Source organism: Solea senegalensis, linkage group LG3 (assembly GCF_019176455.1).
Source record: "Solea senegalensis isolate Sse05_10M linkage group LG3, IFAPA_SoseM_1, whole genome shotgun sequence".
In the NCBI taxonomy this organism is placed as follows: domain Eukaryota; kingdom Metazoa; phylum Chordata; class Actinopteri; order Pleuronectiformes; family Soleidae; genus Solea; species Solea senegalensis.
In genome coordinates this window covers 24,367,801-24,394,155 of record NC_058023.1, presented here as the reverse complement: position 1 = coordinate 24,394,155, position 26,355 = coordinate 24,367,801, and the positions used below count along the sequence as shown (strand labels likewise).

Below are 26,355 nucleotides of genomic sequence, written 5' to 3'. Positions count from 1 at the left end.
CATTAATGTCTCAGTGAGCGACTACTCCCACATTCAAAGCCTGCTAGATGCCCACGTTGAACACCACACAATGGAAATCACAGTTTCATAAGAACCATGTGACAAACATGCCAATCAGAGCAGTGAGGATGAAAGACTAAAATTCAACCAAAAGAAAAAAAAAGCTAGAGGGCTAAATGTGAGCGCACACAGGTGTTCACATTTGATTTTCCTGCATTTACACATGTCTGGCTTTAGGATAGGAGGTGGGTCTAATGTTTGCACTGCTTCAGGCCCATTTGCATCACTGCCCTCACAAAGAGATCACAGCAGCACACACACATACACCAGGGTGTTTCCCTCATATTGCTGGTATACATTACAAGCAAAGCAAAGGCATCAAACAGACCAGGAGCATCAAATGGTGTAATCGCCCCACAAAGCCTGCAGGGTGGAGGAATGGTTGTATCTGATATCTCTCTCTACCATAACTGTGCGACCTGCTTAAAGAAACAATTTCTGGACAATTTCACACTGAATGTTTCTGTAAAATCCTGTATTTAAGAATGGCTTTTCCATTTTCCACCAAATGAATATGTCCCAGTTTTTGTGAAATGCATGAGCCTAAATCCTGTGGTCATGCAGTTTACAACCCAATGAGGAAGAAAATTCAATTGGCTAACTTGAAATCCAAAAACATTACCTACAGCCTTATTACGTAACGATTACTGCCGTTATCATCGCCTTCAAGCACTGAATTCAGTTGAACCCTAGCGAGCAGGGTCACAAGCATGTGCTTGTGTGAAAAGAGCACAAACAAACAAAGCATCAGTGCTGCTGTGCAGTGCAATGTGGGTGATTTCCAATGAAAGAGCCTTTGTTTTAAAAAAAAAAAGGAGCTTCAGCATGACTGAGCCAGAGGCACGAGCTGAAATAACCCTGTGTGTCTGTGAGAGCACAAAAGACTGTAATGTTAATATAACGACATTAACAATAACCACAAGAAGAAAGTACTTTGGTTGACTACAGGAAGAGAAGAGGAAGAAGGGGAGGGCAGTTTCACAAGCTTTTTCAGGAGAGTTTTAAAGAGAAGCAAGACTGAGTTGGGACAGTTTTGAGAATCTTGTGCATTTGTCAAATTACTGGTTCAGTGACAAGATCAGACACTAGAATTACCCAGGAGCTCGCTACTGATGGGTAGTGACCAAAGACAAACTGGTATCAATTCAGCACCAATTCCCGATACCCAAGTATCAATAAGCAAACTGGACAAGTGCATTTATCGATATTCAATCGCAACTTCAGAATGACTGGAAATCAGTATCAACAGGACCTGAAGTATCAATAAGTGTGTATCAATTCAGTACTAATGATACCATCCTTTTGTTTATTTCATAAATATTCACAAAGCAGCAGCTATCACTGGTGCAAGAAACTCAAAATATCTCAGACTCCTTAAGTCAAAGGTTCACACAATTTAAATGCTATGATGCAGCATTAGGCTTCATGTTCTGAGTGACACTGACACATCTCACTAAAAAACCAAAAATGTGAACCTCCGATGTGGTGCTGGATAAGACAATAAGACATCGCAAAAGCCTAGGCTGTTATTCCACAAAATGTTGGACAGGGCTAGAAGAGCTGCTACCCCAAACGTAAATTATTAAGAAGTTGTTGGGAAGGCAAGGTAAGACAGAGCATGAGAATGTCACTTAGTATGCTTACATGACATAAGAAAAAACAATTTATTGCGGTACTCAGACTAAAGTTAGACTTTTAAAATGTTAACATGCCTGAAATTATTCACTCAACTCAGACACCCAGAGTTGAACTCAATCTGACCTGGCTGCTCTGCACATGTGCCACAGTTCCCACCGCTGACAAAACGATGTGTGAACTTTGCACTGGTAAATTATTTGGAATGACAAGGAGAATGATTCTGTGCTCGGTCAGCTTGAAGTATAGGATATTTTTAAAGTTCATGGATGACAGGAAGACTTCGAAATGCACTGGGCATGATGTTGCTTTATGCCCTCACAACAACCAGGTCTCAGATTTGGCCAGAAGTCGATCACCTGCTTCACTCATCATCAGATAGTGGTGTCTCCAAACGGTAAATCATGCCTAATGTCATTTGAGCATTACAATGCACGTTATCTACTAACGATGGGCATAAAGGAAAACTAAATGGACTGAAAAACAGACATTTAAGAGGTTGACAGGGTTTGGAGGAGGAAGAAGAGCACTGAGGGTTTAATGACGAAAGAATGAAGACAAAGCTGGAGGAGAGGAAACAGAGCAGGAGGGAAGATGTTATTTTTAGGTATAAAGACTGTGGTGTCTCTCAGTTGACTACACACGTGCATGCATGCGCACACACATACAAACGAAAGCAAACACAGCACACGGACCATGGTGCAGCATTATCCCATCATTCTCTTACCATATGACAAACATAAACATGAAGCCCACAGGCCATAAAGCACACAGGGTACCCGGCAAACACACAAACACATCGGCTTGACTACACGCCCAGACACTTCAGTGTCATCTGTTTGAAGCAAGAGGAGGGTGAGGCTTAAAAGACACAAACATGCTGGTTAAACGGTTTACTGTTCCTGTGTGTGTGTGTGTGTGTTTAGGTGTGTGTGTTAGCTTGAGGTCAGCCTAAATGCAATAATCTTCATTTATCTTCCAATTACACAACTGAGACTGTGTGCAGCAGGTTAGACGATCCTCTTATCAGTTATTCCCACCATCACTGTAATTAATCCACTCATGCAAACACACACACAGTAATTTGTGAGCTAAAGGGTGTACACTGTACAAGTGTGAGTAAATGCTTGTTTGAATCAAACACGAACAGAGCAGAGAGCAGAAACTAGACTATTTTTAAAGCTGCACTAATCAATATTTCCATACAAATACATTTTGTTGTCATGTGACACAGTGACCAATCAAGAGGAAAATATCAAACAAAACTATTTACACCAGGAACATATCAAACAAAACTATTTACAGCTTAAGTATGTAACATGCTCACTCCTTCACGCCATATCCCACAGAGAAAATCATAGTTTTAAGCACACAGGAACTGCTGTTCTACTGTTGTTCCAAACTGTACCACATTGTACCAAACTAAATCATACCACAATAGAAACACAGCATTACTCTTGAAACTTATATTTTCAACTCCACATCAAATTTTATGGTCATGATTCTATGAGGACGGAGAAAACCAATTGAGAAAGTTAACTTCCGGAAACACACCATTCTGAAAGAGAGTTCTCACTGCTGCGCTCCACTTCTTCAAATTACAGCATACTGTATACAGTTACTTTGTTGTTTGTATAGTGAAAGTGGTTGTTATCTTGCTCTGTCTGCAACACGACAGGCAGGTTTTTTGCTGCCGTTTTTTACACACGAATGGTGCCCTGTTTACCTTATCACATAAAAAGAAATACTTCAATTATACTGGATAAATAAATTCATAGTGTGCTCTCAGTTCCAATCAGTTACCTCTCACCACCATAGAAGTAGCAAACTGCAGCTTTACTTGTATTGTGTCTGACTATGTTCTGTTTTGCACACCACAGTCTAACAGTGAGCTATAAATACAGGGCTATAATTCAGGTTGGTGACGCAATTGCTTGCATGTAATGTTTAGACAGGGTTCTGGCTCTCTTTTGAGGGTAAAACAATCTTTGTATTTAAAATAATTACTATTATTTATTATCATAGCAGAAGTGTTTGTCCTTCAGCCACAGTCACCAACATCAACTGCTCCTGCACACATATACATTTCACCTCCTATCTTTGTATTTGTGAAATCAACACCCACATGTACTCTCCTCTGCTCCATCTCTTACATAATGCACGTCTGTCTCCTTACAACCACACCAGACTAACGAGGGTTAAATAGAAGTTTCCGGTCTGTGTAACACATACACACACGCACAGTCGGATGAAAAAACACACAAGAATGCATTTTCTTGTCTGTTATTTGGTTGGTGAATCCAAACACACAGCTGGAGAAGGCACATTCCAGTGCAGAGAGGTGGGAAACTCTATCACACACACGCAGAGAGCGATTCACACTGATTGAAAGTGTGTATCTCATGCAGATTAAGCAGTACTAAAATATAAGGAATGAAAACACCTCATTTATCTTTTCTTAATGGATGTAGTCTCATTACAATTATTAAAAATACCTACAAAATTATCTGTGCAGTTAACTAGTTTTTCTCACTGACAGCATATTGATCCAAATACCATTACATGTCATTTACATGTCATCTACATTACATACCAAACCATGTCAATGCTTTATTTCGAAAAACTGCACGTATATGACAAAACTAGGGCTGTAAAGTCCCGGTTGACTGGTCGATTTATGAGTCGATGCGTTCTGGCTCGACTCCAATTCTGATAAGTCGACTTTTTGCCGTGTTAATTTCATACAGTCTATGGTTAATTTGATTTTATCTGGAGGAATGTACCAAGTGCTAATGGGGGTGTTTTCAGAGCACCCCTGTTCCACAGGTAACAGCGTGTCTTCAGAGAACACCCGCCTTGTTTTCAGTATTTTGGATTAGCCCAACCCACAGGAGACAGAAAGATTAAAGAACGTCCGGTGGTTTTGTTTAATTTTGAGCGTTTCATTTTAGGCAACAGTCAGTCATTGTACAAAAACAGATGGCGATAAAAAAGTCAAATGCAAAGTTTACCAGCAACAGTTTGCATATCACAGCTCGACTACAAACATGGCATATCATATGAAAACGGTAAGATAACTTGTCTTCGTTATGTTGCTCCGTCCGTTTTGAGTAAATGAACTAAATTGGCATAGTTCAATGTTTTAGTCTAATAATCATTGATTCATGTTATAACTGCAGGCGCACTCGCCCGTAACAAAGTCGTAAAACAAAACATGTAAAATGTAATCACAATATACCCTAACTATAATAATGACATTTTTAACAAAATAATCCTAGTTTCTTTTCTTGTCAATGTAATCTGGACTAATCGTAGTTGCTTATTTTTCACAATCTGATTACAAAATCCCATTACCATGTTCTCTGCGGCTGCAAATTTGACTCTCTCTTCACTCAGAAGCAGCAGCAGGCATATAAAGAGCAACAGCTTCAAGCGAATACACCCAACAACACGAAAAAACAAAAGCAGGGCTCTACCACACAGCGATTTCTATTGAAGTCCGGCTGTTTTACACAACAGAACAACAGGACTTGGACATTCCTCCTATTATCACCTTTCCTCCTCCTCCTCTTCAATCAGTTTTATGGCTTTCCCTTCTCACGCCCAACACTCCCCAGGGCACAGTCTTAAAATCCATCTTCCTCATTCAGCCTCAGGCCTCCGGGAACAGGTGTTGCCTCCCTAAGGTGACTGGTTTTGATGTGTGTGCGTGCGTACATGAGCTTACACTATCTAACAAAGTGACCCGGGCTTCTTCTTGTCTTTTCTTCCAGGACAGGTGGGACATCCAAACCTGAGACCATGTCTATTCAGTTGGTAACAACTGTTGGCCAAAAACTATCTTTGTTCCTATTTCAGGTGCTTTGATGTTAAACCTAACATTTCTGATTGGTGGATTCTAAAAAAACTTCTTCTAAAAAGCTTCAGTGATTCTGTGACCCAGATTCATCAAACAGCTTGGCAACAGTGCGGAGATATTCTTGTGTTTTTGAGCCAACCTCCATCTAACCATGAGAAGGCTACCGGCAGAAGTGGAAGCTCACTGCAGATGTGACAATATACAATACAACCAAACATTTTGATAAAAAGCATCCACAATATGCTGATAATGGGGAACTTACATTATAAAGATAAAGATAAATAGCTAATGTTTCATGTGATCGACTCGCTAAATGCTAGCTTGCCAACATAGCGGGTTTTTTTACATTAGCTCATTAGCTTTTTTACATATGACGCCAGGAGGAGAGAGTGGTTTGAAGGGAGCTTTGTGGACACTGAAAACATGACAATGTAAAATTTCACAGGATTTATTGACAGAAAATGAATATACTACCCTTAAGTGTGTTTGTTTAAGTTTGCAGTATGTACTTTAGTTAAAGAACTTGCTTTATAGAGGCCAACATTTTGTGGAGGCAACCTCCATTTACCATTGCATGTCACTAATTCTTATATACTGGAGCTTTAACATGATAATAATGAACTACAAAGGTAGGTTAATTCCTGAAAAAAAAAAGATTGGTCAAGTTTGTTACAGTATTACGAGGGAAACAACACACACAGCTTTATTTGCTGATGGCTATCAGGATGTGAAGATAATAAGAGAACAAGATAAAGGTTTTTCAGACACACAGATTATGGACTCAAGTTTGAACTCTCTGTAGTTGATGGTCCGTTCAAACATGACGTCTATCACCACTCATGGATTGTATTCATTGTGTTAATCTGATTAGACCAGATTACTTGAGTGTGTGCAAACGTCCCCGACCTTTAGATAATACTGAACGAGGTGCTTAGTTATGCTAAGAAGTTGCATGAGATATATTAGTATAAATGTTGACAAGGAAGCTCAAGTAATTAAAGCAGCATTTTTTGGTTCATTGAAATAAGAGCTGCATTTACAAACATCAATACTTGTCCCATTTTCTCTCCTGGCTTTTTGAGTGTCTGTGGTCCAAGTGTTGTGACTACTTCCTGTGAACCTTTGATGGACTTTATCAGCACAAAATATAACCACTGTCTAGACAACAATGATTAACCCAGCAGGAAGAAACAGGGCTAATCAGAGACCCCTACTTAAGATTAAAAAAAGGAAACTCATTTTTATACAGAGACTTTATCTAGAAAAGGCACAAGAATATGTTGGAATAATTGGAACAAAGCTACAGTTAACAGACTGTTTCAGGGTCAAGCCCAATAAAAGCATAAAAGCAGTGAAACAGATAGCATTCTCTTAAAAGGTATGAATTATTTAAACTACGCAAATCAATTTTAACAGTTATGATAACGTGAGATGAGTTGTTTTAGAGAAGCAGGCAGATGGTGAGTTATAAAGGATCGACGTACTGAACAGCAGACTGTATTTAGTACTCTCTCAGCACTATGAATTTGCATGAATTTGTTTTTGTAGACATTCAATAAACTACATCGTTTAGAGCCAATATCAAGCTCTAGAATGTATTTAATGAAGATAGTCATGTGGGATATACAGAAACCAGCTGTTGTTGACAGCAAGTGAACAGTAGCCTCTTAACCTACTAAGCTCATTTTGATAAATGTTTGAAGCTTATCACCTTGAAAACACCAAGTGAGAGCCTTGAGGGGATTTACAGCTCCAAAATAGCTTGTTCTGTTGTTATGTCAGGCTAATGCTAGGCTAACTAAAGAAACTAAGGTGCAGAGATATTTCATCAGAGGACCAAACAGGAGTGGAACCATCCATCCATCCATCTTCTACCGCCTTATCTCCACATGAGTCGCAAGTACCATTAATGTGATATAATCCAGTGGCAACCATTATGACTTCACCCATAAAGAGGTGTCGCCTGCAACCAGGCTTCTATTGGTCGATACCATCTGTCAATCACACTGGTGTCCGCTTATATGTTTCAAACAGAGTTATTTTTGCAACCAGAGAACTCTGTACATTTTTATATACAGTCTATAATACTAAACTATGTAAAGAAAATGACCACGTAACATTCAGTCCCATTTCAGTAGTGGAGATACTGGACGTGACAATAAGTAACACTGGAAATAAAAATTATAAAACAAAGAGCAAACAGCCTGAAGTAATTTTCAGGCTTCTGGCAGAATAATGTTCCTCATTATTGTGTATGTGTGTCTGTCTGCGTAATAAATATTTCAGCAAGTTCACTGTCAAATGACACCACCACTTTAAAGTGTTCACCACATGAGGTAAAGTGACTTCAGGAGTGAAGCTGACTTTTTCTTTCATTTTAATGTGTGACCTCTGAGTGTGGACATTTTGTCTGGGCCCCACATCTAAAGAGCCTTTTCAGGATTTTAGGGATACAGTTAGAATTGGGTTTATTTTAGGGTTAGAGTAAGGGTTAGGCACTTAGTTTTGATGGTTAAGGTTAAGGTTGCAGTAAGGTGCTAGGAAACGCATTATGTCTATTATGTGTCCTCACTAAGATATAAAAACAAGTTGTGTGTGTGTGTCATCTCCCCCTGCACCTACTGCTGCTCCTGTAACAATGCCATCGGCTAAGCTCCAATTTATGAGCCTGCCCTGCTCACCTAACAACTTAACACAACCCTTAATACACACACAGTCACACACCTGGCAAAGCATGATAGGACAGTTTATCCTGGGGGTAACTGGACAGGGCAGGATGCCAAAAACATACAAGAATAACGATAGAGTGTACATCTGTGTGTGTGAGAGAGGTTAGTTGTGTTCAGTTTTCCATACAATTTTCCACACACACAATTTTGTGTGTACAGTTTTACACGCGCACACACACTCGCACACACAAGGGCTCAATAACAATACATATTAGAATAGAAATATACATTACAAGTAAATATACAAGTACTCTATATCAATATAATATGTATGATGAGGGAAATGTTCCTATATTTAGTGTTTTCTGTCCATAAAAAACTTCCATGCAAGAGCAAAAATCTGTCTATAATAATCCTGACATTTGATTAATCATGTTAATTATTGACCTTATGAATAAAAAAAATACATATTTGTAGGATAGACACAGCCTACGCTGTAGCCTACATAAGCATAATGACATAAAAAAGAGGAAAATCACACTTGTTGAAGTCTGCACCACTGCATCGCTGAAAAGAGTTTGATGTAGTGTGACCTAAATAATTCACTTTTAGAGCTACAGAGTGTGTGTGTGTGTGTGAGAGAGAGAGAGAGCAGAGAGACTGAACTCACATCACTCCACATTCCATTCGTGGCTCACATAACTTTCCTCATCTCATCTGTGTGTGTGTGTTTTATTTCATGCAATCGTGTGTGTGTTCGAGCTGCACCCACTCCACACTAATTGTATTCATTCTGAAGCCCTAGAATTAGCCAGACCCTAAAAAAGCCCAATAATGACTACTTCACCCACCCTGTGGCAGAGCCACTGAAACATACTGTGCTGTACTCACTCAAACACATTCCACCACACACACACACACACACACACACACACACACACACACACACACCCTCCTGCACATACAGTCACATACAGACTCACACAGACAGGATCATATAAACACACCGGAGGACACAAGTGCCCACACACACACACATACACATTCACACAAGTACAGACAGTACTCACACACAAGTATGCACACATGTTGTACACACACATCACAAACACGTCTGATCAATAAAACACTGCACAAGTTGGTGTTACATAAAAGAGAGAGAGGAAAGGAGAGACAGCAAACTGCTGGCCTAGTTGTCAATGGCAACAGTGTTTTGGAGGGTAATCATCAGTACATGCAGTCTGCTCTGCTGCACAGCATGGTGGGAAATCACCACAAAAATGACACCTCATCATTCTGAAGACAGAACATAGATAATGTGCTTGATAACTTTAAAATTAAATTGCTTTTAATTCACCTGTTACATGCCAACACCGTACATAAAGTATAAGAATGGGAATCTCTTGATAAGAATCAAAGGGCTTGAATCAACGATAAAATGATTATCGATGTATCTTGCTGCATCAGAATTTCTATTACAAAACTAATGTTATTCAATTAATCTGTCAATTACTTGTTTGGGCCATAAAATGTTCAAAAATGTTGACTGGCGTTTCCCAAATCTTAAAATTATGACATTCTTCTCAAATGTCTTGAAAATTATTCAGTTTGAATGATTTCTTTGTTTTATGGAGTGAAGAAACCAGAAAATATTCACATTAAGGAAACACATATTTTTTATTTCATTTAAATGATTTAAAGCCGCAGTGCAAATCTTTTGGTGACTTTTGTTGTTGTTATTCTGCCTCTGTTTAGTCTTTGTGAACAGAAATTACGTGACATTATTAGAATGCTGAGTTCTTCATCTGAAAACAAGCTCTGTCAAGCAAAACTACATGTGCATCTTTCCACTAAGATTCTAACTGATGGATACTTTTCATCCTATCTCAAGATTTATCTTGTGATACTGTTTTTTGAAAAAAGATGCCAAAGGTAACGAGACCAGCACAGTTAAAAGGGAACCCGGTTTAAACTCAACTGAATAGTTGACAAGTGTGAAAAAAAACAAAAAAAAATAATATAATAATAATTACTGGTTATACAATAGTGACCTGCACAATGTCCAACTGCAGCGCTGTTGCTAGGCAACAGCTGACAGGGTGAAAGAAGCTGGTGACACAATGAGGAAAGACTCTCTAAAGACCAGACCTTCTCATTTTGGTCCAGTCCTTCACTTTCTGTATGGCTCATGAAGGCTGCATAGATGGAGTCTTCCAAAGGATGTGACCTCTGATATGGGACAGTTTGTTTGCTCAAACAGGAAGTTTGGATCCAATTACTGACACTGACCAACTGCGATTCAAACACATGGCACTTAAATAAGTCAAAGTGAAACCACACAACTGCACACAACTGCAAGACCTGAGAAACAAGCCACTTCACTGGAAATCCTCATCAATCCTATCTGTTCACCAAACATGCTTTCAGCTCTCATTTTCCTGCTGTATATGGTATAATGCAGACACAGATCAATGCAAATTCTATTCACCCCAATGACACGAGGAGGAGGCTGTCAGGGTAATTACACAGTCCTGTGAGGCCACATCACTCTCCCCACCAACAGCATGGATGTGAATGTGGGTCAATACACAAACACACACACACACACACGTGCACTGTTTTGTACAGCAATTCTTCTTAAGACACTGTATTAACTTCCATTCATTTACAGCCAAAAAAGACTTATCCCTAACCTTAATTAACCTAACCACAATTTCAATATTAGCCCCAAAAACCAGTTCCTCAGAAATGAGGTTCTGCCTCATTAGGACCAAGTTTTGGTCTCTGCGAAGACCACTGGTCCTGAAGAGGTGACAAATACAAGTATAAACACACAATTAATTGAGTGGCTAGTTGATCTAGGTGAAGGCCAGAAGAAATAAAGGCAGGTCAAGGAGGAAGTGGAAAACAGTCGACATGTTGAGGCGTTTGATAAGTGGTCAATTTTACAGCTTATCTTCATTTAAGGAGTCAAGATGTCCTTTTATCTCACAATACTGTCCATAATAACAGTTTCAATGGTGATAACAGAATGGTGAATTTGTGTTGTGTTGGATTTATCATACACTCAAAGCGATTGCAGAAAAATCCCTAACCCAGTTTTTAATATCACCTTGAGGTAATTTTGCATCTGAATGCAAATCTTTTCCAGTGGGGCATTTCAATTAGTTAACAGACACTTTCGTTTCTTCAGAAGACATTTAGTCTCATGACCTGTTGGAACACAACACAAGCAGAACTTTATGGTCAATTGTGTAAGAGGTGACCATATGCACGGTCACTTCCTGGTCTTTAATAAGCCAGCTTGTTTACTTTGGGTAAGCTGGCAAAGATGCAGTGGGGTTCTACAGTCACTGTCTGCAGTAGTTACCAAGAGTATTTAGTGGGTTAGGGTTGGTCGTTTTCCTTTTAGGCCATGTTGAATCACTCAGGGCTAACTGCTAAAACAACTACTAAAAGACAATGGAGAAGTTTTGATCACCAACATTACCTCCTTACAAAGTACCCTTAGCGACATGGAGCTAGCTTATATTCAGGCAGAAGTTGTTCATATAGTCCATTAGTTAGTGACATCTAATGGTGAGACCGCAAACTACGACCCCTCCCTTTCATAAGTGCGTCGGGAACTACGATAGCCTTTGCAATCGCTTTATCACAACTCTGTCCTCTCCCATTTCCTCGTTTATCGATCAGGTTTAAGAGCGATGCTTATCTTTTCTTAGTTAGCTTCTGCTTCAAAATATAAAAAGCACACACCCATTCAGGGTGTTGTAGAAACATTTTACAACAGACAATTTTGATTTTAAAGCTGCTAGTCACTATACAAACATATTTAAGAGTGGTATAGCAACTTTAAACACTCTTACGTGTTGTCTTAAAAGCTTTATCACTAAGTTCAATGACAAAAAAAATCTTCCTACTTCAGTGAATACCTTATTTGTAGTGTAGCTTGTAGCACAAGGCAGCAGCAGCACATTTTTAGTTAGTTGACAGTATGCATGTTTGCAGAAGAGATACATTTAAGAGATTTGCTTTCAAGCTCAACACTATACAGTAGATCCTGCAGAAGTGATGAAATTTACAAAGGTCTTTGAATGCATTATCTGTCCCTCTGCTCAACACACTGTGAACCTTGCATTACTTTCACAAGCTCTCATGCACTAGACTCCAGTTTAGAATGTGAATATTTGCCAAATATCCATCATACCCAACCCATCTCTACATACTGGACCATAACAGCCAGACCAACAAAATGGTAACATTTAAATATTTTTATTTTTTATATAAATATTTTTATTACTCCAAGTTAATATAACACATTGAAATATGCCACTTACAAAAATTGAGATAACTACTCATCACTGCATATAACTAAAATATATGTAGACATGCACACTCTGATGAGGGCTTAACTAGTAGTTGAAGGCAAATATTATAATTAAGATTGTCATATTGCAACTTTTTTGTGAAAAATGTTGGTATAGTAAATAATCTCATGGCATCTGAGTGGTGTTAGTTAGTTAAGATTGTTACATTTATCAGTGACGTATGTTTCACAAAGTAGCCCTGTTTTCTTGGTTTTTACTGCTTAGTTACCCAGAGATAACAATAGAATACAGGAGTGTTCGAAACGAAATATAAGGGCTTTTACATTGAAAATGTGCGCGAGGTGTTAACATTGGTGTCACAGTATTTGGTAATAACACCGATGGTAGTTGTATAATTACATATACAGCTTTACAGAGAATATTGACTGCATTATTCTTCAGCTGCTGTTTGCTCTGTGTTGTCATTTTCCACACATTCCCAACACGGTTCAGTCCTAGTCATTCGCACTGGGACATAATGTAACGCCGCGCCATTATCGGACCGGCTGCGTGTTGTTGTTAAAGGTGACTGTGAAGGAAAGGAATTTACCTGAAAACGGTGGATTCTGTGGTTTTCGAGGCGACTCTCCGGAGCTGCCAGGCCCGGATGCTGCCCTCCTCCGCTTTATCCGCCCACTGAAGGAACCTCAAACACAGCTCCTTTTTCGTCTGTGTTCTGTTCTAGCTCCACACGCTCCGACAGCGAAATAAAATATCCTCAGACACACACTCGCTCACACTCACCGGCGGGAATGAGGGCTGTGAAGACACACAGCTTCTCACCGAAAACCTGAAGTGTCGTTAGTGTGGCGGCGAAAGCAGTTTAAAGAGGCTGGAGGAGGACCTGCTGTCGACAGAGGCGACGGGAGGGGTGTAGGCAAACCTGCCGTCAGTGGGACCTACATAAGCAGCGACACAACTTCCGGTGACATTTCAAAATATAACCGCACCCAAACGTACAGTGATACCGTCAGTTTCAAAATGAAAGCTTCAAAGGCGAGGTTTTTTTTGCATCCTGTTCAAAATAAAACAACGAAACATGTATTTTATAGATATCTAACACAAAGATACAAACATATGATAAACCGTATTACACCGTATAAATTGCAGATAAAAATATACAATCTTTCTGTTGTTAGTAAACCAATATATTTCCATATTTTTTATATAATTCTTCTGAATACGTACATTTACATAATACAATTATTATTAATGTGTACATTTATTATTTTACCATTTTTATAAAAGACAGGAATATTAAAAAGACAATAACCATTTTCTAATTTCTCTCAAATTTGAAATGTTCTTTTTAAAAATAAAATGATGTCATCATCACGAAGATGTGAATATTTAACTTATTTTTAACCGACTTGATCGTTTTTCGTTTTTATTTAAATAACACAGAGATGATAATCAATTGAGCCTGAGAACCATAACCGAGATTAATTTTTGGTTGTGTATCAGCACCTGCTGGTGAAAAGCTGTAACTGCATGCATCACTGTAATTATGTAATTCCAAACTGGTAAAGAAATAATGGCTTTTGACATTTGTGTTATTGTTATTCTACTCAATACAGCTACAAATCTAGTTAAATAATAACATGTTTTGAATATATTGCCACAGTGTCTCTTAGAAGCATATGTTTCAGCCCCATTTCTGACCTATGACCTATGGTTTTCGTCACAATCAATGCCTATTTTATGGTATTGATAAACTTATAGGTTCCAGGTTCAACCACACATTAAGGTTTTAGTATTTCACAACATCTCTGCTCTCAGTTAAATATCTAAAATCAGATCACAGACCTCAATGAAATAGAATCATTCTACTCTAATTCTAATTCTAATGTATATCTTTCATGTGTTTATCTACTAAATATGCCTGTGTGACATACTGACATCTCCTCAATGAATTTCATCAGTGCATTGGTATATTGGTTCCATGGTGTAATGGTCAGCACTCTGGACTTTGAATCCAGTGATCCGAGTTCAAGTCTCGGTGGAACCTGAGTTTTAAACTGCAGCTCTCCAAATACAGTTGACACTGGACCAGAATAATTCAGATTATCCTTGGATGGCTGTGAAAAAGCAAAGAAGTTAAAGTTGTGGTTCTGTGGTGTAATGGTCAGCACTGTTCTTTGAATATAGTGACGTAAAGTGACTATCATTAAATCATTAATAGATATGTGTGCTTTGCTTTGGAACCAACATGCGATCCTAACTATACGGAGAGCAGATCTCTTCCTCGCCTGAGGGACAGCTTTTACCCACAGGCCATCAGACTGCTAAACAGTAGCACATGATGCTCCTATTCACTCTGTATTTATTTATTGATTATTTATTGAATTTTTACTTATATTTTATTGACTATTTTCTTTTTGTGATGGGATGAGAAGGTGTCTGTCTGGAAAAATGCATTTCATTGTACTGACTGTACTTTTAATGTATATGAAAATAAACTAAACGAAACTATATACGGAGAGCATGCCCTAGATATTGTTCAACTGTAATTTTGTCTATATCATGGTTGGTTATAAGTGACAAAACAAAGTTCAATAAATAAATAAATATAGAGTTATAAATCATTCATCAGAGATTTTAATTCGTAAAGTACACAGATAATGCATTCATTTGTTTATAGTAACTATCAACAAAAGTTGAAGATAAGTTTCTATTTTACTTATTTCTACATTTCTTTATTTTATTTTCTTTGCTATTTTGATGTAGATACATTTTGATTCTTACATTTTGTGTAAGAAATCACAGAAATTACAATTCAACCATTAACTGTAGAAATTTTTGAGCTGTAATTTCTGTGGGTTTTATAGAACATTATTGGGGAAGAGTGACAAACCCTGAGTCACATTAACTTCTTGATTACTTACAGTGGATTTTCTGCATAACACATCTTTTTAACATCCAAGGATAATCTAAATTAATCTGGTCTGGTCTATATTTGGAGCGCTACAGTTTAAAACTCAGGTTCCACCGAGACTTGAACTCGGATCACTGGATTCAAAGTCCAGAGTGCTGACCATTACACCATGGAACCACCATACAATACTACCTATACATCGAGCAGATCTACAATATAAAGAGAACGTGCCCTAGAAATTGTTGAGCTGTAATTTTTGTATAGACAATGGTTGGTGACAAACACTGAATCTCAGTAACTTGTTCCAATTATTCAGAGCAGGTTTACTAGACAATTCAGCTTTTTAACATTTATCTAGGGACAATCTTAAATTCTTTTAATGTGGTATCAATTACATTTGAAGAGCTACAGTTTAAAGCTCAGGTTCCACCGAGACTTGAACTCGGATCACTGGATTCAAAGTCCAGAGTGCTGACCATTACACCATGGAACCACCATACAATACTACCTATACATCGAGCAGATCTACAATATAAAGAGAACGTGCCCTAGAAATTGTTGAGCTGTAATTTTTGTATAGACAATGGTTGGTGACAAACACTGAATCTCAGTAACTTGTTCCAATTATTCAGAGCAGATTTTCTAGACAATGCAGCTTTTTAACATTAATCTAGGGACAATCTTAAATTCTATTAATGTGGTATCAACTACATTTGGAGAGCTACAGTTTAAAGCTCAGGTTCCACCGAGACTTGAACTCGGATCACTGGATTCAAAGTCCAGAGTGCTGACCATTACACCATGGAACCTATACACAGAAAAACTGTAATTCATTGTGGAGATACTCATATATGTCACACAGGCATATTTAGTAGATAAAGACATGGACATCATTATTTGGACTGATTTACAATATATTAATATACAGGTGCATCTCAATAAATTAGAATATTGTGGAAAAGATCATTTATTTCAGTAATTCAACTCAAATATTGAAACCCTGTATTTTATAAATTCTATACACACAAACTGAAGTAGTTTAAGTCTTTAGTTCTTTTAATTGTGATGATTTTGGGTCACATTTAACAACAACCCAAAATTCACTATTTCACTATTTGAGTTGAAATAAAGGAACTTTTCCACGGTATTCTAATTTTTTAAGATGCACCTGTACATTAAGAGAATTAGTAATGGTTGAAATGTAATTTCTGTGGTTTTGGACATGAATCTCATTTATGTGTTTTAACGACTCAGAGTTCTTTCCTCACTCATCATTTCTTTTAGTGTGACCTCCTGCTGCTTAAAACTCAGGTTCCACCGAGACTTGAACTCGGATTGCTGGATTCAGAGTCCAGAGTGCTGACCATTACACCATGGAACCCTGAAAACATACCACAAAAAACAAGGTTTAAAAAAAAATACAGTTCAACAATATCTAGGGCATGCTCTCCTTATAATATAGATCTAGTCAATGTTTGGTTTGCATTGTGTGGTGGTTCCATGGTGTAATGGACAGCACTCTGGACTTTGAATCCAGTGATCCGAGTTAAAAAGCTGACTTCAAGATTCAGTGTATAAGAATTGGTGCGCTTCTGATTCAAGTCCCTTGCAAAGACTACTTATTCTAAGGCTACACTGCCTGACTACAAAGCAATTATTAATTATCTTCAAAATGCAATTGACACCAAATCAATTCACATATCATCCAGAAAATCCACTCTGAGTAATCTATAGAAATTAATGTGATCCAGGGTTTGTCATTCGTCACCAACCACGATCTATAAAAAAATTATAGTTCAACTGTTACTAGGACATCCTCTCTTTATATTATAGATCTTCTCAACATATAGTCAGGAACAAGCTGTGGTTCCATGGTGTAATGGTCAGCACTCTGGACTTTGAATCCAGTGATCCGAGTTCAAATCTCGGTGGAACCTGCTTTAAGACCCTTGCATAGACTACTTATTCTAAGGCTACAATAAAGCAATTATTAATTAATGAACCTTAATGTGGTTTTAGTTAATTTATCAGGAAAAATGTAAGGGTTTGAGTCTGACTGACTAGAAATCAGTACCACTTAGCACTTACATATATTTCACAGCATGGGATGGGTGTCTTTGCACATTTCACACCAACTGGTGATTGTGTTAAAATAATCTGAGTGTCCATGTGCTGGTGGGTCTTACAATAAAGTGAAATATGGCACATTTCCCTCTGAGCTCTGTTTGCTCCACAGGTTTTGATCAGAAGAGTGACATGTATTGTATTAAGCTTCTTAAGTTTTTATTTCACTCACTGTTTTGTTTTCACAACTTGATTAATCATCCACTGATCTAGTCAGATTTGTCTTGAACACTCGTCCGTCTCTTTGTCCCCTCAGACCTGCCAGGTAGACCTGAGGTTTGGGCACGTTGCTCGCTCCATCTCTCTTGCTTTGACAGGCGGCGTCTTTGGGCGGCCACGTCTGAGTGGCGTTTTCCCGCCGCATGTGGCTCAGATCAGTCTGTGCTGAGTGCGTCACTTTTGTCCGAATATCAGCCTAGAATACGAAAACACAGATGACTCATTACAATGACAAGGTTCATAATTTGTCCACAATTTGTTTTTGAAACATTTGTTGAAATTCTCTTCACATCTGGATAGCCACTGAAAATAAGGAACTATGGAAAAGAAGAAAAAAATATAGTCGTATATGTTTGCAATATCAGACTGAAACTGATGCTACCATATATCCCACCCCCTCTCTCTCGGCTAAGCTCCGCCCCCACACAGAACAACCACTGCTAGAAGCCAAATGGAGGAAACCACGCAGGTAAGCACAGCAAATCCAGACCTGCTTGGTCTGAAAGAAATAAATGCTCATGATTATTTGTGACAGGACTCCAAGAGCTACAGACACTAGACTTTTTTCTTTTGCCGCTTTTCCACTACATGGTCCCACCACGCCTCGCCTCGGAACAGCATGGCTCGAGCATGGTTTTCATAACAATATAGTACCTCCTCAACGTGGGTGGGGTCATCACAGCACGGCTGCATGGAACTACTATGATTTTATACGTGACACACACAAGTGTGACTAGTGACTTGTAAAGCACTTGTTTTCCATGTGCTGAATCATTAGAATCAGTTAATTAAAAAGATTTGTTCAGTACTTCCTGCATGATCTCCATCTGACACAGTCACTGGACTGAAATATGATCGCTGGCTTTCAGCAGTGTTGTTGCTAACTACACCAGACTCCTGTCAAATATTGAGATTTTAGACATTTCTGTGCTGCTAAATGTCTAAAATAGGGGTGGGGTAGCTCAGTAGTTAAGACCTGTACCCCATCATGGTCACAAGTTCAACTCCACGCCTGGCTGGTTGTACTTAAGTTGCTTTGGATAAAAGCGTCTGCTAAATGACATGTAATGTAATGTAAATCTTGGAGATTAACTTGGTTTTCAGGAATTTTAAGTCATCTTTACCAATCTACAGTTCAGCATTGTTCAGTTTGATTCTTGTGTCGGACTTCTTGCTCATGTCTCTTCCAGTGACGACACTCTGACCGATCAGTGGCCGGCAGTCTGATGACGTTACACACACTTTCTGCTCAGCTCGCTTGGATCCTTGGCTGAGCAGGTACTAAAAAATGTACAAGGCAAGTTGAGTTGCCCTAGGACCACGTAGTATGTGTGTATGAATTAGTCTGGATGGGCAGATACAAAGATCTTTGAAAACAATGGCATATTAACCCACATTCAACTCAACTATCAGAAAAGCTTTATTACTAATGCTGATGCTGTGATGTTTGGTGCCAAAAAGACCTCAAAGGAAAGAGCTATTTCTAAAACTACACAGTGATTATGGGCAAAAACGGAGTCCTGTGAATTCTGACTCACCAGTTTGATAGCTTTTCGTCGCAGCTCCCACTCGTTCCACTCGTATGACTGGACGATGTTTCTCTCCACTGGGTGGATGTCAGTCTGTGTGCTGATCTCACACTTTGTCATGGATTTCACCAATAAACTCTCTCCTGCTTTTTGCTCCAACTGCAAAAGCAGTAGTCACTATTTGTAAATTAATAGTTAACTGACATTTCAGTGCCCAGATAAGCTATGATGAAAATTATTATAATAATACACGATACATTCCACCAAACTCCAAAATTAAGCAATTTCACATCACAGTGTACAAGATTTGTATATCCACTGCTGCTTCCATTAAAAATTTCAAATCTGTCATTTTGTGATTACTGTGTTTGAAATCCTTAATTCAGATTTACATGGATGACCAACTATCACTTTTCCCAAAAAAATAAACCTCTGTTTGTTCCTTTGAACTGTAGATGCATAAGTCACGGTGTATTTGACTTTAAAACCTAAGTGGTTACCTGTGCAGTTAATATAGGCACCACAAACAGCTGGCACAGTGTTATTCTTTGCTAGTCATGTCAAAGTGACGAACAGTGGCTTTAATCAAATGTAATGCACATGAGTGTGTGCTTAGTCAGACAGTGAAGAGGACTCACCTCAGTGTATGGAGTGACACGGGAGACCTGTTGATGGAGTTTGAGCAGCTGAATGAGTTCAGGGGAGAGCTTGGCTTTTTCTGCAACCTCTGTTATGAAGTCATCTGGACAGGAGGCAAATTTTAAGGCAGCTTCTTTGGAGCTAAAAACATAGTGCTTTTCTTTGTGTTTCAAGACTCCAATGTGTGGATTACCTGCAAGAAGTAATGAGGCATATTAAAAAATCAAAAAGATGTACATAGATGAATTCAATTCAATTTATTTGTATAGTGCCAAATCATAACATACATTATCTCAAGGCACTGTACATAGACAACATCATGAAGAGCAGAAAAAAAAAACAATCCACACATTGAGCAAACACTAGCCATCAGTGAAGAGAAAAAAACTCCCTTTTAACAGGAAGAAATCCTGACAGAACCAGACTCGACCGGTTGGGGTGAAAGTAAAAATGTTGGACAGAAAGGGGGGAGAGAAAAGAGAGAAAAGAGAGGGAGATGAGGTAGAGACAGAAGAAAGAGACCAGGAGCAGATATACAACAATTGTATCAAGTTATAAATTTACTGGATTATAAGAGCATTACCTGGAAGCAGAAGCCCATCTCTATTCACAAGTGTGTAACCACACACGCCATTATACTGCAGCAACAGATCATTAAAACTATCTGTTGTTTCAGGCAGGAGCCATTCCTGTGTCTTCATGTCCGCTGGAACAATACGCTCATCTGAAAGACAAAAAACTGTTTTCTCTCTGGAGTTCAGTTTTTCTACAATATTAATAATTTTAGACAATGTGTCAGTGTCCTACCTGAAGACTCAGTCATTCTCTGCGCATCTGTCTTCACATCAGTCGCCCCCAGCAGGTCATCCAAATACGCCTCAGAGAAGATCTCAGCCTGAGAGGCCAGGAAGAGCTGCAGGTTGTGTGTAATGTTACTGAGGATGTTCAGCAGCTCAGCCTCATCCTGAAGTCCAGTCCACACCTTTGACAGGGCTTTGAACAGTGGCTGAAAGATAATATAAAAATAATGAACTGAAGAATAACCAAAGCAGCATAAAAAATATGAATGTAAGAAAAAGGTTCTCAGTTAAACTTTAAGCTGTGAACCAAGTGAGAGGTCCCACTGTTAGGAAAACATCCAGACTACAGCTCTGCACTAACATGAGTTCAACCTTCATTTGAGATGAAAGCAAATACGCATGTTTGTCAAAATGTGGAACTATTCCTTTTGAAGATACTATGACGATAACAGCAGATACAGTTGAAGACAACCACACAACGCTCAAAAATGTATAATTTATGTATTGAAATTGCAATTTGAAACAATACAATGATCTAATGCTTTTATGAGGAGTTGAACCAAAGAGCTTTGCATGGAAAAGGGGGCAGGATTAAAAAGGCAGGGCTTTAAATGAGATTGAAAACATTAAAGGTAACAGAACATCTATTAACTGAGATGATTAATTACAGTGAAGAAGACACTTACAAAGACCTGTGTAGTGGGAACAGCTGCCTTTGACTTCACTCTCTCTTTCAGCAGCTTCATGTGAGTCGACAGCTCCGTCTGCAGGAATTCAACATGCTTGGTGCAAAGATGACTATCAGCCTGGTGGTAAAAGGAAAGAAATGTATTTCGGAAATATAACATGTGAATTCACCAGTTATTTAAAGAAAAAAATGTATTAAATTGAAAAAAGTGTATATACTACAATTAAGCATGATCTTATTAGGGCTAAATCATTTGGGTAATCATTTTTTTACTTTGCATGGATTATGGAACAATCAATAGCAGAAGGATGAAATTGCAGCATTTGTGATGCTAATTAAATTGTGTTTCGCTGCAGTTTTGATTTGAAAAACAATAATTGTTCAGCCCAAGTTTATATTAGTGTATAATTGCCTTAGAATAAGCATTATATAAGTACTTTAAGGAGGCAGACATCTTTACTTAGTAAACTATGATGGCTCACACATTTAAAAAGGGGAATGTGTGTTTGTCCATTCGAGCTGCTGTAGTAACATGACGAGACAAGATGTCTGCCTCTATCATGATCATGATTGGGACAGGGGGCATTAAGATTAGGAGTCTCACCTTTAATTGTCACTAATTCCTATAGCTATTATAGTGATGAAATATACCACAACTGCACAGACTATTGCTGTTTCCTCACCAGTAATGTCTTGAGGAAGACTTCGTGCTGCCTGACATTGTACAGAGCTTGTCTGAGCAGAACAATGGGCACGTCATGTTCTCCAGGTTCTTTGTCAGGGTCTGTTAGCTTCTCCAGCACAGCCGTATATTTCCACGCCAAACTCTGTGACACACTCAGCTTCTTTTCGATGCCTTTGCCGACGACTGGAAGAGCTTCAGTAAGAATTTCTGGCACTGCAGGGGAAGATTGAATAAGTATTATAACTATGACAGCATTGATGTAGTTTAAGACATGTAAAGACTGATGCCAGTTTGAAAAAGAAACACCACTCTTTTAGACTGGGTTCTCAGACCGTTAAGACACAACTGCTCTTCACTGTATTTGTTTTGCAATATACCGAAATAATGGCATAAAGAATTGAAAGGTACATGTCAAGTAATACTGTGACATTAATCAATTTCGAGCAACGTTGGATTCATGTACAGCAAGATCCTCTGGTAGCATGCTTCACACATTCTCCCTATGGGCATGCAATTTTGTTAGGCAGGCAGTAATTATGGGCCAAGAGGTAAAGTTTGATTTTGTGTGCAAATAATTGTGAGAGCATTTGTTTAGCAATTATATCACAAATGTAATAAATTCCCTATGGAATGGTGACAGCTGTGTTACTTTTGTTTAATGTAGACCATTGTTGTCAGCTTACTGCCATACAAGAGAGGCCATGCCAGAGAGGAAAACTTTTGTTTGGTAACTCAGACTCAAATACTGAGGACCAACGACTTGGGTCAGACTTTTCTTTAGGTGACTCAGACTCGGACTCAAACACTGGAAGTCTTGGACTTGACTTGACTGGTGACTTGGAATCAAACACAACTGCAACCTGAACTACGTACTCAAAGCTGCAAATATGGCTCACTAAACCTAAACTAATGCTAGTCATATAACCACTACTCAGTCACTAGGCTCATATGTTACCAGTGTAAAACAAATTAGCTCATGTTTTCGACCAAAATGACATTAGGTATTTGCATGTTTTTCGATAGCATACATAAAATTTGTAGGACGCAGTACTGTACTGATTTCATGGAGTTCAGTCTCCTGTGCTCCCTTCTTGCAGGCTTTGTTGAAGAGTCGTATCCCTGTTACGATCATGGTGACTTCACTGAGTTGCTGCTCCTTCTCCTTCTTTAAGAGCACCATGAAGGCTCCCAGTTCCGTTGGAGGAAAGACACTCTGCAGAGCAGCTGGGCCGAAGAGAGATCAAGAGTCAGGAGGATATAAAGTGAGATCAAAGATAAACAGGGATTAGCTCTGATTCAGTCACAAGTAAATGAATGAGCTTTAACACACACTGGTGTTAAAGCTCATTCAATAAAATCAATAAAATCATGATCCAGTTCATTACAAAGGTGTCAGTCTATGGTCAATACAAACTGTCAGTAGAGACAGTAGAAATTGGGTTTTAAACCTGTGGTGTATAATTTTCAAATATGAAAATATATATCTGTTAAATTCACATATCGGTCTGTATTTTTCAGTATAGATGGACAGTGTTTAGATCTCCTCACTGCAACAGCAACATTGCACTAGTAAAGAGAGACGACATTGTTGGCACTGCCCTTTTATCCTACAAAACTAAACTACGATGGCTCACACATTTAAAAAGGGGAATGCATGTTTGTTAATTCGAGCTGCTGTAGAAACATGGTGAGACAAGATAAAAACAAGTGAGTGTGAAACCTGCAGCCTCTTGCATCGCATGGACGTGTGCAGGTGAGCCCATGCCGGAGCGAAGCAGAATATAAGTGACTATTCTGTGGTACAGAGAATCCAGTTCTTCACGTGTTTTCACCCGACTGTCAGTGATGTCCCTGCTCACTGGACTCAGCCTCGACTCCACCACCTGCTGGATTTCCTCAAGAAAATCACCTGTGCATAAGCGCACACACACAGCAGGATTATACATTATACATTTTGTAAAATATATGCTGTTATTTTATAGCTCATTATTTCAAGAGATAACATATCATGTCCATTTATTCATTCATGTTGTTGTATGTTTCATGTTTTATTACTTTTCTCAATTGTGGTTTTTGCATATTTGTTATTTCTATCCGAATTGACTTCGTGGATCGTTGTCCTCTAGTTCTGTCTTGTTTTTGAAACTATGACATTTGTTGTATTGTATTTTGTGGTTTTTACCTTCATGTTTCTCCTGTTTCTAACTCTGGATATCCTACATTTGCCATGTCAATCAAAGCAATTTGTAAACTATAGATGCTATATAAATAAAGTTATAATTATTACATAATTTGCCAGGTCTAAAAACGTTGTTGCATACTTTGGGACATTAAGTAATTGATTGGGGCATGTAAAAAACATTTTAAAGTTACAAGATTTAAAAAAGGGGGGGAAAAGTGTATATTTGTAAAGCCTTTTTCACTTTTAATGTCTTTAAAAGATTGAATAAGGTTTTTCCATAAGGGTTTTAGCACCTGCTACAATTTGGTCACACTAAGAATCAAGATCTATCACTAAGAATGTATTTTTGAAAGAAAATTGAGCAAAAAAAATTATTACTACTACGTCACTCAACAGAAAATTATTATCACTGAATAGCTTTGCATTTTGGGCTGTTTTCTTTTTTTTTGGACATGACATGATATACAGTTGTTAACAGAGACAGATTAATTCATAAGGAGAAGAATTGTATGTAATTGTTAGATCCAGACACATAAACATTACTATTAATGAGCCTGCAGTTTTTGTTACTTACATCGGGAGGTATAATTCATGTCAAAATACACTTGCATTTTGATCGTGTCAAGGGATGGGCTACACTTATCCATGAGTTTATCCAGACACATCTGTAAGAAATATTGTGAATTAGAAAAATGCTGTATTTTCCATTGACCACTCTGAGCTTGTGAGGGAAATTCATAACCTGAGTACATGGCTTTCAAAATAAAATTCAGTCAAAATAACCTTCAGTAGTTAACTACAGAACAAACTGAACACAACAAATGAGAAATGAAATTAAAACATACCTCTTCAAGTCTCTGGATATCCTGTTTTGTCAGAGTTCGGTCAACATTAAACCCATTTCTTGGGTCCAAAACAACAGCTTTCACCTGAAATTAAACATAAATACATACTTTTTAAAAACTGTAACGCAGTGTGATGATAGTCCACGTTGAAGGAAAACACATATTTTACTGGTTAAAACTTCAGAATAAAATTCTAGAGTTGTCAACTGCATAATGACCTACATTATTTATTTTTTTGACAAAAAGGACGTTGACAAATTACTTTGGAATTGATTAACATTGTGTAATGTGGAGCATTTTTAAATTAATCCATCTGTATTGATCGTATTTTCTTGTTACTGTGTTTGTTATGCACCTCAAAACCAAGGCAAATCCATTGTATGCAATATAACAGATTCTGATTAGCATCTAGCTGGCCAGCAAGCTTCATTTCCAGTTTACTCACCATGAACGCCACCAAAGTGTCCGACACAGCGTGTCCCCTCGCCGCGCACTCCTGCACTATCTCACGGATAATGTTTTTAATCACGCTTTCTGCGTGAGCCCGAGACATTTCTACAAAAATATACTTATACAGCAGCTTGTTGATGGCTGGTTGTCACGGTAACAGTGTTTATGTGACGTGTCCGCGAGTCCTCAACTGCGTCGCACTTCGGGGGGAACTAAAATTAGACTATACGGTCAAAAACCTTTCACGATTGTAGAACCGTTTTTCTACGTTAACATTTCTACAATATGGTTTTATTTGGTTTATTTGGAGCGCACCTGTCGTGTTGCGTTCACGAACAATTAAAGAATGGGACATTCCGCTTTAAGAGAAAAAAGGTTTCAGTTTCATCACACATCAAATCAGATCAGATGAAAAGTATTATTATTATTATTGTTATCATTACTGTTATTGATATAGACGGATAAGGTCAGAAAAACTGATGGAAGAAAGAGATAACACATATTTATACTTGATGACTTGTCAGGGGCCTGAACACATTAGATCTTTTTTTTGGACAAAGCACAGACACAAACCAGGGACTGTGGTAGTGTCTCTGTTAATTTGTCATGTAAAGTACAAATCATGTTATATATGCAAATAAGTGCAATAATTAGGGCCGTCAATCAATTAAAAAAATGAACTAATTCATCGCACAATTTTCTGTACTTTGCTGAGCAAAAACTTTATTT

At 38.2% G+C, this 26,355-nt stretch overlaps 2 protein-coding genes and 6 non-coding genes across 9 annotated transcripts in view; 2 read left to right on the top strand and 6 right to left on the bottom strand.

Annotated features, from left to right (window-relative positions):
• The window catches only part of cdk17 (cyclin-dependent kinase 17), a 36,978-nt gene extending 23,490 nt beyond the window's left edge, over nucleotides 1-13,488 (bottom strand). Inside the window, exon 1 of the mRNA XM_044021005.1 lies at nucleotides 13,141-13,488. The gene's annotated coding sequence lies outside the window, so the exon portion shown is untranslated. The remainder of the gene's footprint in view (nucleotides 1-13,140) is intronic.
• Nucleotides 13,489-13,811: 323 nt separating this feature from the next.
• On the bottom strand, nucleotides 13,812-25,764 carry cfap206 (cilia and flagella associated protein 206). 2 transcript variants are annotated; one of them, XM_044020508.1, is made up of 13 exons: nucleotides 25,622-25,764; nucleotides 25,177-25,260; nucleotides 24,906-24,996; nucleotides 23,870-24,058; nucleotides 23,206-23,373; nucleotides 22,148-22,362; nucleotides 21,463-21,582; nucleotides 20,784-20,982; nucleotides 20,560-20,700; nucleotides 19,976-20,169; nucleotides 19,347-19,496; nucleotides 17,762-18,004; nucleotides 13,812-16,846 (listed from the first exon to the last, which is right to left on the bottom strand). In XM_044020508.1, the coding sequence occupies exons 1-12, from the start codon at nucleotides 25,727-25,729 to the stop codon at nucleotides 17,783-17,785; spliced, it is 1,881 nt and encodes a 626-aa protein (XP_043876443.1). In that variant the 5' UTR covers nucleotides 25,730-25,764; the 3' UTR covers nucleotides 13,812-16,846; nucleotides 17,762-17,782. The 2 variants fall into 2 exon arrangements, with proteins under 2 accessions (XP_043876443.1, XP_043876445.1); XM_044020510.1 differs by having other exon boundaries at nucleotides 13,812-14,668.
• trnaq-uug lies at nucleotides 14,527-14,598 on the top strand. Its single transcript has one exon. It is a non-coding gene; the product is annotated as a tRNA-Gln (tRNA).
• Nucleotides 15,571-15,642, bottom strand: trnaq-uug. The gene has a single exon. It is a non-coding gene; the product is annotated as a tRNA-Gln (tRNA).
• Nucleotides 15,887-15,958, bottom strand: trnaq-uug. Its single transcript has one exon. It is a non-coding gene; the product is annotated as a tRNA-Gln (tRNA).
• trnaq-uug lies at nucleotides 16,203-16,274 on the bottom strand. Its single transcript has one exon. It is a non-coding gene; the product is annotated as a tRNA-Gln (tRNA).
• On the bottom strand, nucleotides 16,775-16,846 carry trnaq-cug. Its single transcript has one exon. It is a non-coding gene; the product is annotated as a tRNA-Gln (tRNA).
• trnaq-uug lies at nucleotides 17,331-17,402 on the top strand. Its single transcript has one exon. It is a non-coding gene; the product is annotated as a tRNA-Gln (tRNA).
• Nucleotides 25,765-26,355: the final 591 nt, after the last annotated feature.